The 14713-nt window shown below is 53.4% G+C and overlaps 1 protein-coding gene across 1 annotated transcript in view; it reads right to left on the reverse strand.

Annotated features, from left to right (window-relative positions):
* The window catches only part of TNFRSF21 (TNF receptor superfamily member 21), a 35141-nt gene extending 22404 nt beyond the window's left edge, over positions 1–12737 (reverse strand). The window contains exons 1-3 of the mRNA XM_030037617.2: positions 12479–12737; positions 6068–6722; positions 3941–4438 (exon numbers count right to left, since the gene is read on the reverse strand). Of these exons, the coding sequence (XP_029893477.1) occupies positions 3941–4438; positions 6068–6722; positions 12479–12523 (1198 nt within the window). The 5' untranslated portion in view covers positions 12524–12737. The remainder of the gene's footprint in view (positions 1–3940; positions 4439–6067; positions 6723–12478) is intronic.
* Positions 12738–14713: the final 1976 nt, after the last annotated feature.

The raw sequence follows: 14713 nt of genomic DNA on the forward strand, positions 1-14713 counted from the left end.
GCCTTTAGAGACAGCTGAAGAAAGGAAATGGGTATTTTCTAAAATAAAGGGATTGTTTAGAAGAAAATGTTTCCAGTACATGGGCTATCTTTTAAAATAAAGTAGTCATTCATACAAGGTTAAAACCACAGAGCGCTATCAGCCCAGTACCCATGTCGTTCAGGCACCATGCTGGTAATTTCTTTGGAAATCTCTGGCAAACTGCTTTTCCCCTTTGGATTCCCATCTGCAGGGCTACACTGTAAGAGCCAGCTGAAGGAGCAAGAGGTCCAGCTTCTCCAACCACAGCTGCGCCGTTGGTGTTGCTCTACCTTCTCCATCTTGCATAGATGAGACCTAGGGGCTCTTGGGAGAGCCCCTGTCGTGGGGACGGACACGAGGACAGACGTGGAGGTAGGCTGGCTGCTAACTCAGGCAGTTAGTCATCGCAAGCTCCTCCCAGACGTCTGAACTATTTAATCCAGTGAGAATCATCAGCATTTGCCGTCTTGGCTGGAACACGTCCATGTTAAGGACATGGGTCTAGTTTTAACACCAGCCTCCCAAGCTACTGCTATTTTTAGGTTTGGGCTGTTATTTAAGGCATATATTAAGACCAGAGAGAGCACAGGGCATAGACACCAGCTCACAGGGAGATGAGGACAAGTGACACACCCTATTACAACAACCACTGTTCAGGATCGCATGCCTATCTCGACTATTTAAGCAATTCAGTATATCAAGGGCCTTCGGGCACTGGGCAAGAGTTTGAGCCACTGCTTTCACCCTAAATTCTTCCTCTTTCGGGAAGGAGCCCAACCACAGCGAGATGTCTTTGCTCCAGCACCGAGCGGTGCTAGTGCCACCCTGACCATGCTTCACCCAGAACCGACAGGCTCGAAGCAATCGGTAATAAAATCTTCCAAACGGGCAAAGCCTTGGATGCCCGTCTGGTGCCATGGGGAGGCTTGAAGCGTGCCGGGCGAGGGCAGCCACCCAAGCACAGCTCCTCCGAACAGCGACTGCTGCGCCTACGTCAGACTCGGTCTTCCCTTTCAAAGGTTAAAGCTGTTTACTGAAAGGATTAGGAGGGAGGAGACGATAAACTAGGAGGAAGCAAGGGGAGACTGTGCGCAACAGCTACGTACACAGGCTTTGCCCCGGCAATAAACACGCCCCAGCCCCTTGTTGGCGTAGCCGGCCAACGTATAGGTGGGGAGGTCATATGGATGTGGGTGCACCGCCAGCACCAGACCCTGGGGCTTCACCCCCAGCCCCAGAAGATGATTTAAACCTAATTGCTTGCCCTCCACACCCGTAGTGCAACCACAAACCAGGCTGGCACCTGAAGACCTCGGGAGCAGCTGTGGTCCTCACATCTACAGGGGCTTTGCTCTGGCTGCCTACCATGGAGGGATCTGCACTAGCAGCACGGGAGGGGAAAGATTTCCTCTCTGCAACAGCCTGACGTTTGTTCCTGGCTATATTCACCCTTATCTGAAAGGCTGCTTCAGGATGAAGCATGATTTGGGTACAAACACTGCCAGAGCAGCAGAAAGCTAAGCTGTGACACTGCAGCTCTGCAGTACACCTTAGCTGTACGGCCAGTTATTAAATAAAAGCTCAATTCCTCCATGGCACTACATCTTCTCTAGTTTCAAGTACACAGTCTTAAGAGCCAAATGTTTCGATAGGAAAACCAAAGAGGGATTTATACACCACCACAGAGGAGAACAATTTCCATATCTGACACGACAGAGCACCACCACCAAGAACTAATGAGCGGGGCCCTTCCAGCTAACGCAACGCAATTTAGGCAACATCAGCGCTGTACGAAAAGCAAGACAAAGCATTAATTGGTTTGTGCTCGTCTGTCTGCCTTCATTGCACAAAGTTCAACTGAGGACATTCCGTAGCAGGAGGAAGTCATGAAGCCACCCATGCCAACACGGAACCAGCGTGACTATTGCAAGAACGACGGGGAGAGATGTGCAAAACTGCCCAGCCAGGAACCCAGAGTAATGGGGCAATTCACCTCCAGACCTGAGAGGCTTGATCAGATACTGGGCCAGTTCATCACCTAAGTGTGGTTTTGCTGTTACGCCCAGCTTATTTCCCAAGACAAGGGGAAAACTTAACAAATATCTTGTGAATTTGATGCACTAGCTTAGGTTATACCTCAGCAGGCTAACATAGCCTCGTTGCTCACCACGTATCAATCACCTTCTCTCACCTGCACGGTTTCTTTAACCTGAATCATGCCTGCTGACAAAACACCCAGCACTGCCCACAAAAGCAGCTCTAAGATGTTCTCCAGGAGAAGGGCCAGCTGCAGCGCAGGTATTTCAGCACGGGGTCTGAAACACCAGGTTAGAAATCAGAGCTGCACCCGCTCAAAGCAAGTGGGTCCAGTCCCTGCATTCGAGCATTCCCTGCCCTGTACAAACTCAGCCCCTGCTCTGAGATGCTTCAAAAAGCAGGTAAGAGTCAGAAATTCAACCAGCTGGTAATTAAGGTCTTGGGGAAAAAAATTACTACTAGTAACAATCAGCTGCTTTTGGCCAATGAACCACAGCCAAAACCATGCAGTGTTTCTGGTAGTCCCCACAAATAAGGATGTCTAATAAGGTTCTGCAGCCCCATTGCAGATCACTCACCACAGCCACAAGGACCACGCTTTGGGCACCACAGATTTTAGGGACAATGCAGTGCAGGGGTTATTGGAAAAAGTTCCCACAAATGGAAAAAAGCTCAAGAAACTGCACCCCAAGAATTCAAAAGAGTTAAAAGGAAACTGATAAGTAGCACAAACACAAGCGAAGGCACAAAACTAATTCCAACAACACCTTACTGGTTCTGTAAATGCATTAATGAAGGCAAACAAAGTGTAGGTCTATTAATCAGCAGGAAGGAGAAGGGAGTACATAACAGAAGACACCCTACTCAAAGCCTTCTTTGCTTTGTACTTAAGCACTCAAGGATGACTTTCATCAAGCACTGATCTCTCTTAAACCTTCCAATCTTTTTTCAATCCATTCTTTGTTTGGCCCCCCTTGTTAAATGTGCTTTTCTAAAGGTTAACTGTGAATGGATGTTTAAGGTTGAGCAAGCTCAATCCAAAGTAAGGACTTGTCAGTGCTGTCTGCACAGGATAAGGGGGGTCAATATTGCCACTGTAGCTTTGCAGAGGAAGAACCATGCATCCTCCTAGGGAGATCATGGCTGCTCAGCACTCACGTTCATGCCACCATTAATTTACCATTGATTTTTGCAAATTTCAATTTAATGACCACAATGGGTCATCTTTAAAGTCTCATCAGAAAGCTGACAGCAAGTCATCCACCAAAAGAAGAGAAAAAACTACAAAGCAGAGCCTCCAGGAAGACCTTGCGACGTTCATGGAGCTGCACACCTCCACGACACAGCCTTTAAGGACAACTTTCCTAGCTCCAGCATGGGCAAAGGGCTGGGGACATAAGCCAGCAGTCAGGATTTAGGGCTAAGAACCTGAAATTGAGGCACTGCCAAGAGGCGGGGGATGACTCAGCCTCCCAGGAACAGATGGGGCGAGGGAAAGGACGACATGAAAGACAACCAGACCCATGCCTGAGTCACAGAGAAAATACGGAGTGTGAAACAGAAGAAAAGTGGAAAGGGAAGGAAAAAAATAAAAAGGAGCCTTCATTCAAGATCCTTCTACCAAGGATGGGTGGGAAGGAGGTGACATTCCCTCCATTAACCCTTCCTTCAGGAGCAGGGACGCACCATGGGAACAGGAAGGGGGAGAAGCCAAGGATGAAGAAACATCTGAGGAACCAGTATATGGGCTCTGTCCTCACTACAAGACCCAGCAAGTCAGAAAAGCAACCAGTCACTGGACACGGGGGTGGCCCCTCCAAAGCACCGCACGGGACGGTGGAGAGGACACTACCCCCCGCAGCCCCCAGTCGCTACTGCTCACCATGCCCGTTGCAGTAATAGATCCACTTCTCCCTGTTCTGCGTGGGGGTGGTGGACTTTTTCATAATAGCTTTTTCCACAATGGCACTGGGGTCTTGCCTGGGTCCCTTCTTCAGAGTCCGTGAGCTCTTTCTGACGCTGCAGACGACGATAACCACCAGGACCAGCAGCAGGAAGAGGACGATCATCCACGGCAAGTGTTCGTTGATGTCGAAGTGCTGGTGGACGTTCTGCGGACCTCGCCGGGGGGGCCTGTATGGGACGCTGGACTTCTCACCCCCCACAATCTCCAGCGACGGCTGCTTCTCCAGCGCTTGGCTGGTCTGCTTGTGCCGGTAGCTCTGTGCCTGGCCGGTGGCACCGGAGCCCGCGAGGGTCCCAGCGGCACCGTCCGTCTCGTTGGCTGAGGTTTCGTTGTAGTAGCCTGCCGGCTCCGCCATGCCACTGGATGCGCGTGGCGCTGGAGAGGGGACAAAATCGGGAACTGAAGAGTTCAGACCTGCGAAAGGAGAGGAGAATTCAGTGTCACGGCACCGGAGACGCGATACGGCATCACATCACGGTCTAAGACCTGCCTGAGCGTCTGCTTGGCCAGCAGACAGAAACCCAACGCCAGGCAGCGAGAAAGGGAAGGGGTGAAGTTGAGGTTTGGCTCTGGGAACAGATGGGTACGGTTACAGACGTAGGTTCAAGGTAAAATTGACCCCTGGTGGTTAAGACTAGTGGCAGCTCATGAAAAAAAATGAGTTATTAAAGGCATGTTGTCAATTTGTGTTTGTCCCACGTTCAGTGTTTCTCAGAAAACCTGCAACTTTGAGGGAGTTGGTTTAGGAGTTTCTTAGGTTTATGAACAGCAAGCAGCTGTGGATGCATCAACTACAAAACAGGTTTCTGAAGCAACAGAATCGACCAAACCTCCCCCTTAGAGCTACTTTCCATCTTTTTTGAGTTTTCTTATCAACCAACAGCTCTCAGGTCCCAGCCAGATGCATGACCAAAGCCTGGTGAGAAGCCAAAGGAATGTTGTGGCAAAAACTAGAGCTTACTTTGGAAACTCGTCTTTTGAAGATCATGTCTCATCCCAGTTGGGCCAGAGAGTGGGTGTAGCCATCGGTAACCTGATTTTGCCTCTGGCGTGGTTACCCAAAACACTCTGATCAGGATACAAACACGGAAAATGCTTTAACTTTTACCTAATTCTCTACAGTTGATTTCAAAGTTCAGGGAACACCCTCCTGTCCTCTCCCAATGACACACCAGTGGCATATCAAGCTCTGAGACCTAACAACAGAGAAGCACTGGGAGTCTACCACTGTCAGCGCTTCCCTGCTGTTGCATTCACCAGCTCAGGTGTACAGGCAACCAGAAGTTGCTTTTTTTTTTTTTAATAAAATGCCCCATTTGAGATACTGTAAGAAGGCTGCTTCCCAGGCAGTGCTGAGCACCACCTCAAATGGGGTCCCACAGCACCACTGCAACCAGCCACGGCTAAAACATCTCCATAAAGACTGTGATGATGTATCATTTCCGATTAAACAAGAGAATGGGGAATTCAACCCAGTTCTCCCCACCAGTGATAACTAATAGAAATCTTAGAGGTTAAAGAAAAAATTTACGGCACAGCCTAGGCTCCCGGAGGGCTGTTTTGGCAATGGTTCCCATTCAAGCCGATACACTGGCACAGTACGGGGCGAAACGCAGCAGGGAAAGCATGGGCAGGAAAGCAGTGAATTCATCAGCAAACGAGTCTGGTGGAGCAAAGCCCCTCTCCTGCCAGGGTTTTCCTGCTGCACCCTGCTCAGGTTTGCCACAAATGCGCAAAGACTTGTGCCAGCACAACACACAGATGGGAAAAGCGGCTGAGGAACGTGATGTCCTTTCAGTCCAAACAGTAGGACAGCCAGGAGTCCAATCATGACTACAGACTCGGTGAAAATGTTATTAAACGTGGTTTAACACAAGCGAGGGCAACCTGATGCGCTCCGGAGCTGCCTTCTGGCCAAGAAGCAAAAGCACCATCCACGCTTTAGACCAGGTGGCCCTTTAACAGCCTAAAGCCAACCCTGACCGAGGCAGGAATGCAATCCCACAACCAAAACCACGCCTGTGTTTCAGTGGTGGACATTACCTTTGGGAAGATGAGCGGTCGGTGGAACTTCGTAGGGCTCTTCACCCGTTTCGGCGCTTGACGAAGTCAAAGACGTGTTCGGAAGAGACGCTGGAGAACCACAGATGTTGTCACTCTCCTTCGTCCCTGGCTTGATGACCACCATGTTTTTTGCAAAGCAGTCAGTGTATGTTTTGCACTTCATCACACTAGAAGGCACATCAGAAAAGGTACCACGAGGGCACGGCTTGCACCTAACGTCTTCCGTCTCCGTTCCTTTCTTGCGGACGCCCCAGCCGACCGGGCACACCGTGTAAGGGACGCAGGTATCGTTCGTCTGAAACGTACCAGACAGGCAAGTGCACTCGCGGTCAGTCAAGGCAGTACAATGAGTTTTCTCAATCATTGGCAGTTCACAGGGTTTTCTACAAGGGTGGCACCGCTCTATGCCGTTCTCATGCTTAGTAAAGGTCCCATCCGGACAAGGGCTGCACTCTCTTAAGGTACTCTTCGTACAGTGTTTAGACACGTAGGTTCCTGCGGGACATTTGTCGCAGATCAGCTCTTTGTTGGTGGCACGGTCGAAGTGGCGGTACTTGCCAGGGGAGAGGCTGATGGCATTCTGCTCGGAGGTCAGCTTCGACTGACCGTCGGCGGTGCCAAGGAGCACGAGCAGCTGGAAGACAGGCGGAAGGTATTAGTCAACAACAGCGCGTGACCGGAGCCCTCTCTGCCGGCAATCCCTTGCAGAATCTCAAGGGATGTCCCAGAGCCGTGGGACTACGGGGATGTTTCTACACCCAGGGGTGGGAGCTCAGCGAGGTCGAGGTGGAAGAGAACCGGTGCAGACAGCAGCACGCTCCCCAGACACATCGCCAGCTACGATTATAATTCCTTAAATTTGACACCACGCTTCTCGGCGAGACTAAGCATCATTTACACTGCAACCCTGCCAGGGCGGTAAATACCGCTAATTGTGTTTCAGCAGTACGTGCTACCTGGCCACCCCAGGAGAATTCAGACCAGCTTTGGATTTCAAGGCTGAGAGGCTCCAGCACGAGCCAGGCGCTTGCCGAGAAAACCAAAAAACACACGCGGGTGACAGCTCTGATCTGTAAAACTTTCCTCCTCTGTATTTGTTAATCTGCACTTGTTCAAATAGTTACCCAAATAACGCAAACCAGGATGAAACCTGGGCCAGCAGCCGTTACTGGACTATTTCTCAGCCCCTCTGCCCTTCCATGATTTTTTATGACCCTGCACAAGCGTAGGGTTTGGCGAGACCGCAAGGGATGTTCTGCTTCGAGCCTCCAACCACATCTGAACCCACTTTAAACCAGATGCATTAGCAACAGGAGAGAAAACCCAAAGCTATTTTTAAGCTCTTTGAGGAGCTCTGCTGTAACTCAGTTCCTCATTGCATCAGATACAGGTAAAAGGTCTCCAGTTTTGAGACACTGAACTGCATCCAGCTGGGCTTCGCTACATGACGACTACAAATCTGTTTATCTCTACCTAGTTCCAATCGCAGGGCTTTATTCACTTAATTCCTTTGCCTCGAGGCTGCTCCATTCCCAAGAGAAGCTCCATCTACCAAGCAGGACCTCTGCTTCCTCCAGACCTCTGGTCCATGGATTTAGCGTCAGTTATGCCAGCAGAGATAAGACACCAAGAACAAAAGGCATATTGAAAGAAAGGCTGACACAACCTCATACAGCATGTAAAGCAACAGAAAAAAAAACATTTTCAAACAGCCACAGGCTGAGTTAGGAGGGAGAGAGAGGAACGAGCCAACGTTACCTTGAATTCCCAAAGGTGCTTTCCTACACCGAAGGTAAAAAGACCAGAGACCCTAACGCTTTTCAGCTGCACAGACAGGCACATAAATCACTTGGCTATGTTATACAAGCCCTTGCCTCTTGCTCTGCTACCTACTCTGGGCTATCAGCCAGCAAGAATATATTCAGAAGGGAAAAAAAAAAAAAGCCTCCCAACAACATGACTCTGCAGAAGGCACATCGCAGCAGAGCCGCAAGCCGCGCCGCATCATTTTTGGTGCAGTCTCTTGCTTCCTGGAAACACACAGCACATTTCTGTTTCACCTGCTAAATAATTTATGGCTTGGGATTTGTACAAAACACTTCAATTTTTTTTTTTTTTTTTTTTTTTTCTCTCTCCTGAAGCAGCAATTACAGAGCAGGCAGAAGCAGGCAAGCCCACAGGAGTTGACAAGGATCTTGCAGCGGCCAGGCTAATTACAGCACGTCAAATTAAAAAGCGGGGCTGCCCTGGCAGGCAGCAAAGGCTTACAGGATGCATTTTATTTTTCCCCTCCCCTAAGACACGATTTAACGAAGCGCTTAGCTGGCTCTAAGGAAACCTGCCGCCCGTAATCTTCATGACGCAACCCTGAATTAGCAAACCAGATGCAGCAGGATCCGACCTCTCGAGGTTGCGTGGGGGGTCACCTGCGTTACTCATCTTTCTCCCCGCGCCGGCGCTGAGCGGGACGGGGCATCGGGAGAGGCAGGACAGGCAGCGGCTCTCCTGCCTCACTGGGAATGAGCTGCATGCTGCCGCCTCAGATGCCGATTTCGCCCTCTGCATCGAGCCAGACCTCAGGAAACCCACGGACAACCCTGCCACAAGCACGCGCCACGGGTCGCATCCTGCTCTCCCTTTTCTTCCCATCTTCAGCATCTTTCCATCACTCATCTGGGTAACTACAGCCAGCGGGACCTGCACTACTGTAACAGCACCAGGTTTGGTTTGGGGTTTGTTTTTATTTTTTTTGTTTTTTTTTTTTTTTTTTTTTTTTTAAACCCCATCTCAAGCAAAGCGGCACTGGTGCTTTTGAACATCTCCAGATCTTCAGGTGCACATGCACTTCCAAGCATAGGGACAACAGCAAGTCCCAGCAGGAGAAGGCTAAGCAGCGTTGAGCATCCTCTATTTATTCAGATTGGCACTTCTGCTCCCTAAAAAAAAATCCAGCTGCTCAGGTTTCATGTTTGGCACCACTGAGATCTCTGAAAGAGAACACCAGGAGCAGGAGGACATCTTCAACAAAAAGGGGTGTCTGCTGGTTTGGTCCCTCATCCTCAGGACTGCCCAGCAGTGAGCAAAACTAGACCTTTCTGGCTGATACACCCAGTTTCAGTGGCAAATGCAACAGAGTAATGAAGTGAGCTCTGCTTAGCCACTGGATTTTGGCTCATTACTCCAATACCAAAGCAAGCGGATAGGGTAACAAAAAAAAAAAAAAAACCAAAAAAAAAAACCGAAAAAAAGAAATCAGTGCAAGGCGACACTAAAGAGCAGATTAGGTTTCAAGCAGTTTCGGTGCTGCTCTCCATGCCCGACACAGGAGCAACTCTCGACACTGAAGCCAAGAGGGTCAAGCGGGACAGGGTGGCCATGATCCCAAAGACCATCCCCAACTCAGCCTCAACGCCCTGCCCCGCACGGGCCAAGGCACTTCCCAGCCACCTTCACCTATTCCAACACGTGGAGGTTTTACGGTACGAGGAAAGCAGATCAGGCTGGGGAACGCTCTCATTTTCACCTCCCCACATCGGGGAAATGGCTCAGACAAGGGGACCTTCGCGCTTGGCTGCAAACAAACCCTCGAGCCTGCCGCTCATGTGGGCATGACCCACCTTACCACCACCCAGCTTGATGACTCCATCTCAATGGTCACGTCTATGCTGTGCCTCCATCACCCTCTTAAATAACTGCCTGCTGCAGGAGAGACCCCGTGGGCAATCTGCACGGTAAATAGCTTTTAGGGGGTCACAAGCTTCCCCGGCACATGGACAGAGGATGCGGCTGGGAATACAACAGCTCATTCGGGACCTAAACCCATTCGGTGGCCCAGTGAGTCAAAACACCAGCAGAAAGTTGGTGGATCAACAGGCATTTGTGTCCTGAAAGGGGGTGACACCTCGAGACAGTCATAATCTCGGGTTGCATACAGTGCCGCCCTGCTGCCAGCCCTGCAGGGGAGGCAGCAATAAACCTACAAAATTTAAAAATAATTAAAAAAAATTTAAAAAAAAAAAAAAAAAAAGAAGAAAAGACAAAAGCTAGCTAAACGCAGGGCAGTTGACCCCGGTAGAGAAGAGCAGGAGCAGATAGCTGTAAGCGAGCAGGGATCGACAGTGCTAAATTGATACTCTGGGAACCAGCAAAACCAGCACAATTTGGTAGAAACGGCAGCTGGCTCCATGGCGATGCCTTGGCACAGGTCGGGGAAGGGCTGCACAGCCCGCCGCCCTTCCCGAAGGTCAGCTGCACCCTCCGCCAACCAGCACCAGGAAGTCGCTTGCGACATTAAAGGAGAAAAATAAAATTGTAAAACAAACCCAGAAAAAACAAATAAACTGGTCTGGAAGTTTTATGGTAACTTTGCAAACAGGAGGAGCCCATCTCCTGCCCCGCTCACTGTAAAAAGGATCAAGTTACTCTGAAAAAAGTTGCCGGTGAGGAGAGTATCGAAGAGCAAAGCAAGTTTCTGCTTCTTGCAACGTGACCAGCTATTTCAGCTGGTTTGGGGTTTGTGAAACCGAAAGTCCGGGGCTTACCCTGCTCAGCAGTCCCTTTACTACGTCTCAAGCGCGAAACGCAGGCAGCCGAGCGTGCCAAAACAGCAGCACCAGCACATCTGGTCCCCATGAAGGAAAACCCAACAGCTACTCCTGCAGCCAGCACCGACCAGAGCTTGCAAGCATCCCCGGCAGCCACGGTTTTGGTCCGAGCAGATGAAATCCCCCAGGCTCCCGAAATCCCCGAGTCAAAGCAAGGAGACATCACGCCGGTTCGAGGCAAGAGGATGGGGGGAGACGGTGGAAACTACCTTGCGGCAGCTGGCGGCCGCCCACAGCCCACGCCAAGCAAGGCAAACCACAACCAACGCCGCCTTACACAACTGCTGCCAAGCAGCTATCGCTCAAAAACCAAGCAGCCGGGCGGATTCGGGTTTGCTGCACCAGTAAGAGACCCACCAACTATTGATTTGAACGTACTTCCAGCAGGCTGGAAAGACATTAACTCCTTGTGGGGCACCAAAGGGAGTTGCCCAAAATTTTGAAGATTAAGATGTCGGATGAAGAAACCCTGGCCAGCGGCCACGGGAGCATCCTGCCAGCTCACGAGCTAACGGGAATTTTGTCTTACAGCTCGTTTGCGCGTACGATGAGCACACACAGAGGTTGAGTACACGCGTGCACGAGCACTATACGCGTGAATTTGCTCAGAGTCTCAGCTTCATTTTGCAAAATTGCTGGTTTATTTCCCTACACCTTGATATCACTCTTCCCCCCCGCCCCCCTTCCCTCTCTACCTGCCATTCCCGACTGACCTCCAGGATCCCAGCTGGAGCTCCGTATCTCAAGCTCCCCATCAGCATCTCATCTTCCAGATGTGCAGCAGCACCCTCCTCTCCCAGTGGGAAACCGGCGCTCGCTCGGGAGCACCCAGCCAGCACCGTGCACGGACCCCGGCTGCTCCGCCACGGCGCGAGGTTACCCGTCCCCTTCAAAGCAACGAGGCTGTTTCCTGGCTAACGCTCTCCCAGCTTTAGATTAATTTTTTGTTTAGTGGGATTCCTGTCGAGCCAGCACCAGCTTGCTAAGATCCACCTTGAGTTCAAGAGCAAGTGGACTCCTCGGTTACACAACCCAGCCGCAGCAGCTGCGGCATGTGCCTGACACACCGAATTACCGTCTCTCCCCCAAAAAAGACGGGATGTAGCCCTAAAGCTCTGATGGGAAAGGGCCCTACCTGGGCAGGTAAACCTGGAGGCGAACCCACGGGAAAACATTTCCGTGTTAAGCCAGGGCAGCCGCCTTCAGTTAGCAGCAGTGAGTTTTGCTGCCTGTCCAAGAAAAGCAGCTGGGAGGGATGGATGGATGGATGGACGGACAGACTCCAGCCCAGCGCGGAGCTTCGGGAGCGGGGCAGGGGGACGAAGCGAGGATCCGCTCAGCCCTCGAGGCGCGGGCACAGCCCCGGGAGAAGCAGCCCCCGGGCAGGATGCCGCCCTCCGCCCGCCTGCGGCGAAACGGGGGGGGGGGGCGGAGAGGACGGAGCAGGGGACATCGCACCCCGCCAGGCTTGGGGGTGCAGGGGCCGGGGCGGGCAGCACCCCCCGCGGAAGGCACAGGGGAGCGGCAGGACACCCGAATACACGCGCAGCCCCCCCAAAACACCCCCCCTGCCCCCACCAGCCAGGCAGCACGCGTGTCCGTGTGTGTCCGTGTCCGTGTCCGTGTGTGTCCCCCCCTCCCCGCCCCAGGCAGGAGGGGCGGGCGGGCAGCCCCGCACTGCAGCACATCCCCACCCACGCCCCCGCCGACACGCGGATCTTGCTCGGGCGGCGCAGGGACGGCCCCACCGCACCCCCCCCCCCCCACGACACACACACACACTCACCGTGAGGAAAGCGGCGGAGCTCCGGCACGCCGCTGCGGCCCCCATGCTGGCGGCCGGGGGCCGAAGCCGGGGGGCTCCCACACCCCCCCCCACACCCCACCCCGCGCAGCGAGGCGCTGCCCGCGTCCAGCCGCGCTGCCCTTTACGCGGCGGCGGAGCGGGGGAGCGGCGGCGGCCGGCGGCGGCGGCGGCGGGGAGCGGTGTGGGGGCAGGCGCCCATGGCGGCGGGCCGGGGCCGGGGCCGGGGCCGGGGCCGGGCGGGGGCCCTGCCGCCCGCCGCGCGCTCCCACCTGCCTGCGGGGCCGCCGGCTGCGCACTGCCGCGGGGCGGCGCGCACGTGGGGCGGGGCGGGGCGGCCTTTGTGGCGTCACCCGGCCGCGCAAGCCGGCGCGCGAGGGCGCCCCGCCCCGCCCCCCTCCCCTCAGCGCAGCGCCGCGCACCCTCCGCTCCCCCTCACCCTCACCCCCCCCCCCGCCTCAAGTGTTTTCTCCCACCCGCGGCCGGGGGGGGGCGATGCCCACGGGGGGGGGGCTCCGGTGCCGGCAGCTTTCGAATCTCAGCCCCCTTGTGCCGAGCGTCGCGGTGGCGGCGGATAGGCGGCGAGGTGTCGGGAAGGGGGTCGTGGGGCCATGCCGGGAGGAACGGGAGGTGCTGGAGAGGGGCCGCCGCGGGAGGCCGAGGTTCTTCCAGGGGACGGGAGCGGAGATGAGGGCTCGGCGTGGGTCCGGGGTCCGGCCGGGGGACCCGGGGGCGGGGGAGGCCCCAGGTGAGGCCGGTCGGGGCCGTGAGGGTTTGCGGGCGCACCGGACCGAGGGGTTGTGCGACTGGCTCTCTGCGTCGCTGGTCGTCTGCAGAGGAAAACGTTCAAACGCCCCGTTTCCAGAGCCTGCAAAAACCCCGCTGACCAACAGTCACCTTCTGGAGGCATCCTGAGGGCAGGTGAAACGAGGGAGGGTTTCAGTGCCACGCCAAAGCGGACGGCACAGAAGCCCCGTGAATGACAGAACATCTGGAAAAAAAAAAAAAAAAGAAAAAGTGGCGTTCTTGCTCTACGGGAGCGTGGGTTTCATCCAAACCCTTCTGAAGCCCACAAGAAGCCTCCCCCTGACTTCAGGGAGGCTTGAATCCAGCTAGAAGGCTCCTCTCCCAGCCAAGGCAGACTTTTTCTCCCCGTACGTTCTCCATACCTAGTCCTAGAAGGGAGCAACGACCCTCAGGAGCCTGGGAATGAGCCTGGAGAAGAGCTTCCCTCCCAGAGCCGGGGTGGCAGTGGCAGGACTGCTGTTCCCGGGAGGGGACATGACAAACCGTCTCACGTGTGCAGGGAGAGGACCTTCCTCCCTCCACAGCTGGCCGTGCTGCTGCGCAAGCGCCGCAGAGCCCTGCTTTGGGCTTTGCCTTCCCCCGGGGCCACCAAACCCGGGAACAACGTGCTCTTCCCAGGAGGTCAAGGAAGGGGAGCCGCATCCCAAATAGAGATCACGATGCAGAGCAAGACCCAGTAAGGCTGCCCAGAAGGAAACCTGGGATGCCTATTGCTACGTTTAATTCAAAATAAATTGGGCAAATAATAGGCGATAACGCCACTGGCTCAACACCGGGCTTGTGAATGGTGGAGGGGATTTTAAGTTTTAAAATGCACAGCTTTCTGATGAAATAGGAAGAAGAATAGGAATGAATGGAGAAGTCTTGCCCCACTGGTGCAGAGCTAACCGGGCTGGTTGTGTCTGGGCTAGGAGAGGGTTTGAAATGCCCCGGCAGCATAAACCCACGCTGGATCCATCGGCAGAGTGAAAGGCAGTGTTCAGAATGTGTTAGGGAAAAGCAGAGAAATAATCATCCAGAGGACGGAGTGACTCAGGGGATTGGCAATAAGATGGATCATGTTACTGCCGTGGAATGGATTCCAATTAGTTACATCCGCTTTTAATTAGTATTATTTATACAGAACCTAAAGGCAGTCCACAGATTATCCAAAAATGTGTGGGCTGATCTGTAAATCTCCCATCCCACCCCCCCTTGCAGCCCTTGTAATGAAAAACACCAGTCACGTTGCCTAGACTGGTTCATACTGGCTGTCACATAAATTGCTTATTAACGTCCGACTTGCTGCATGTCCACTTTTCTTGATCTTTGGAAGGAAAATAGGGAAGCAGTTGACGGAGGTTGGGGTTTCATGTTAAGTGTTTTCGGTGGCAGCCGCAGCTCAAGAAGTTCCTCCTCGCCTCTGTGCAT

Source organism: Aquila chrysaetos, chromosome 15, assembly GCF_900496995.4.
Source record: "Aquila chrysaetos chrysaetos chromosome 15, bAquChr1.4, whole genome shotgun sequence".
Classification (NCBI taxonomy): Eukaryota; Metazoa; Chordata; class Aves; order Accipitriformes; family Accipitridae; genus Aquila; species Aquila chrysaetos.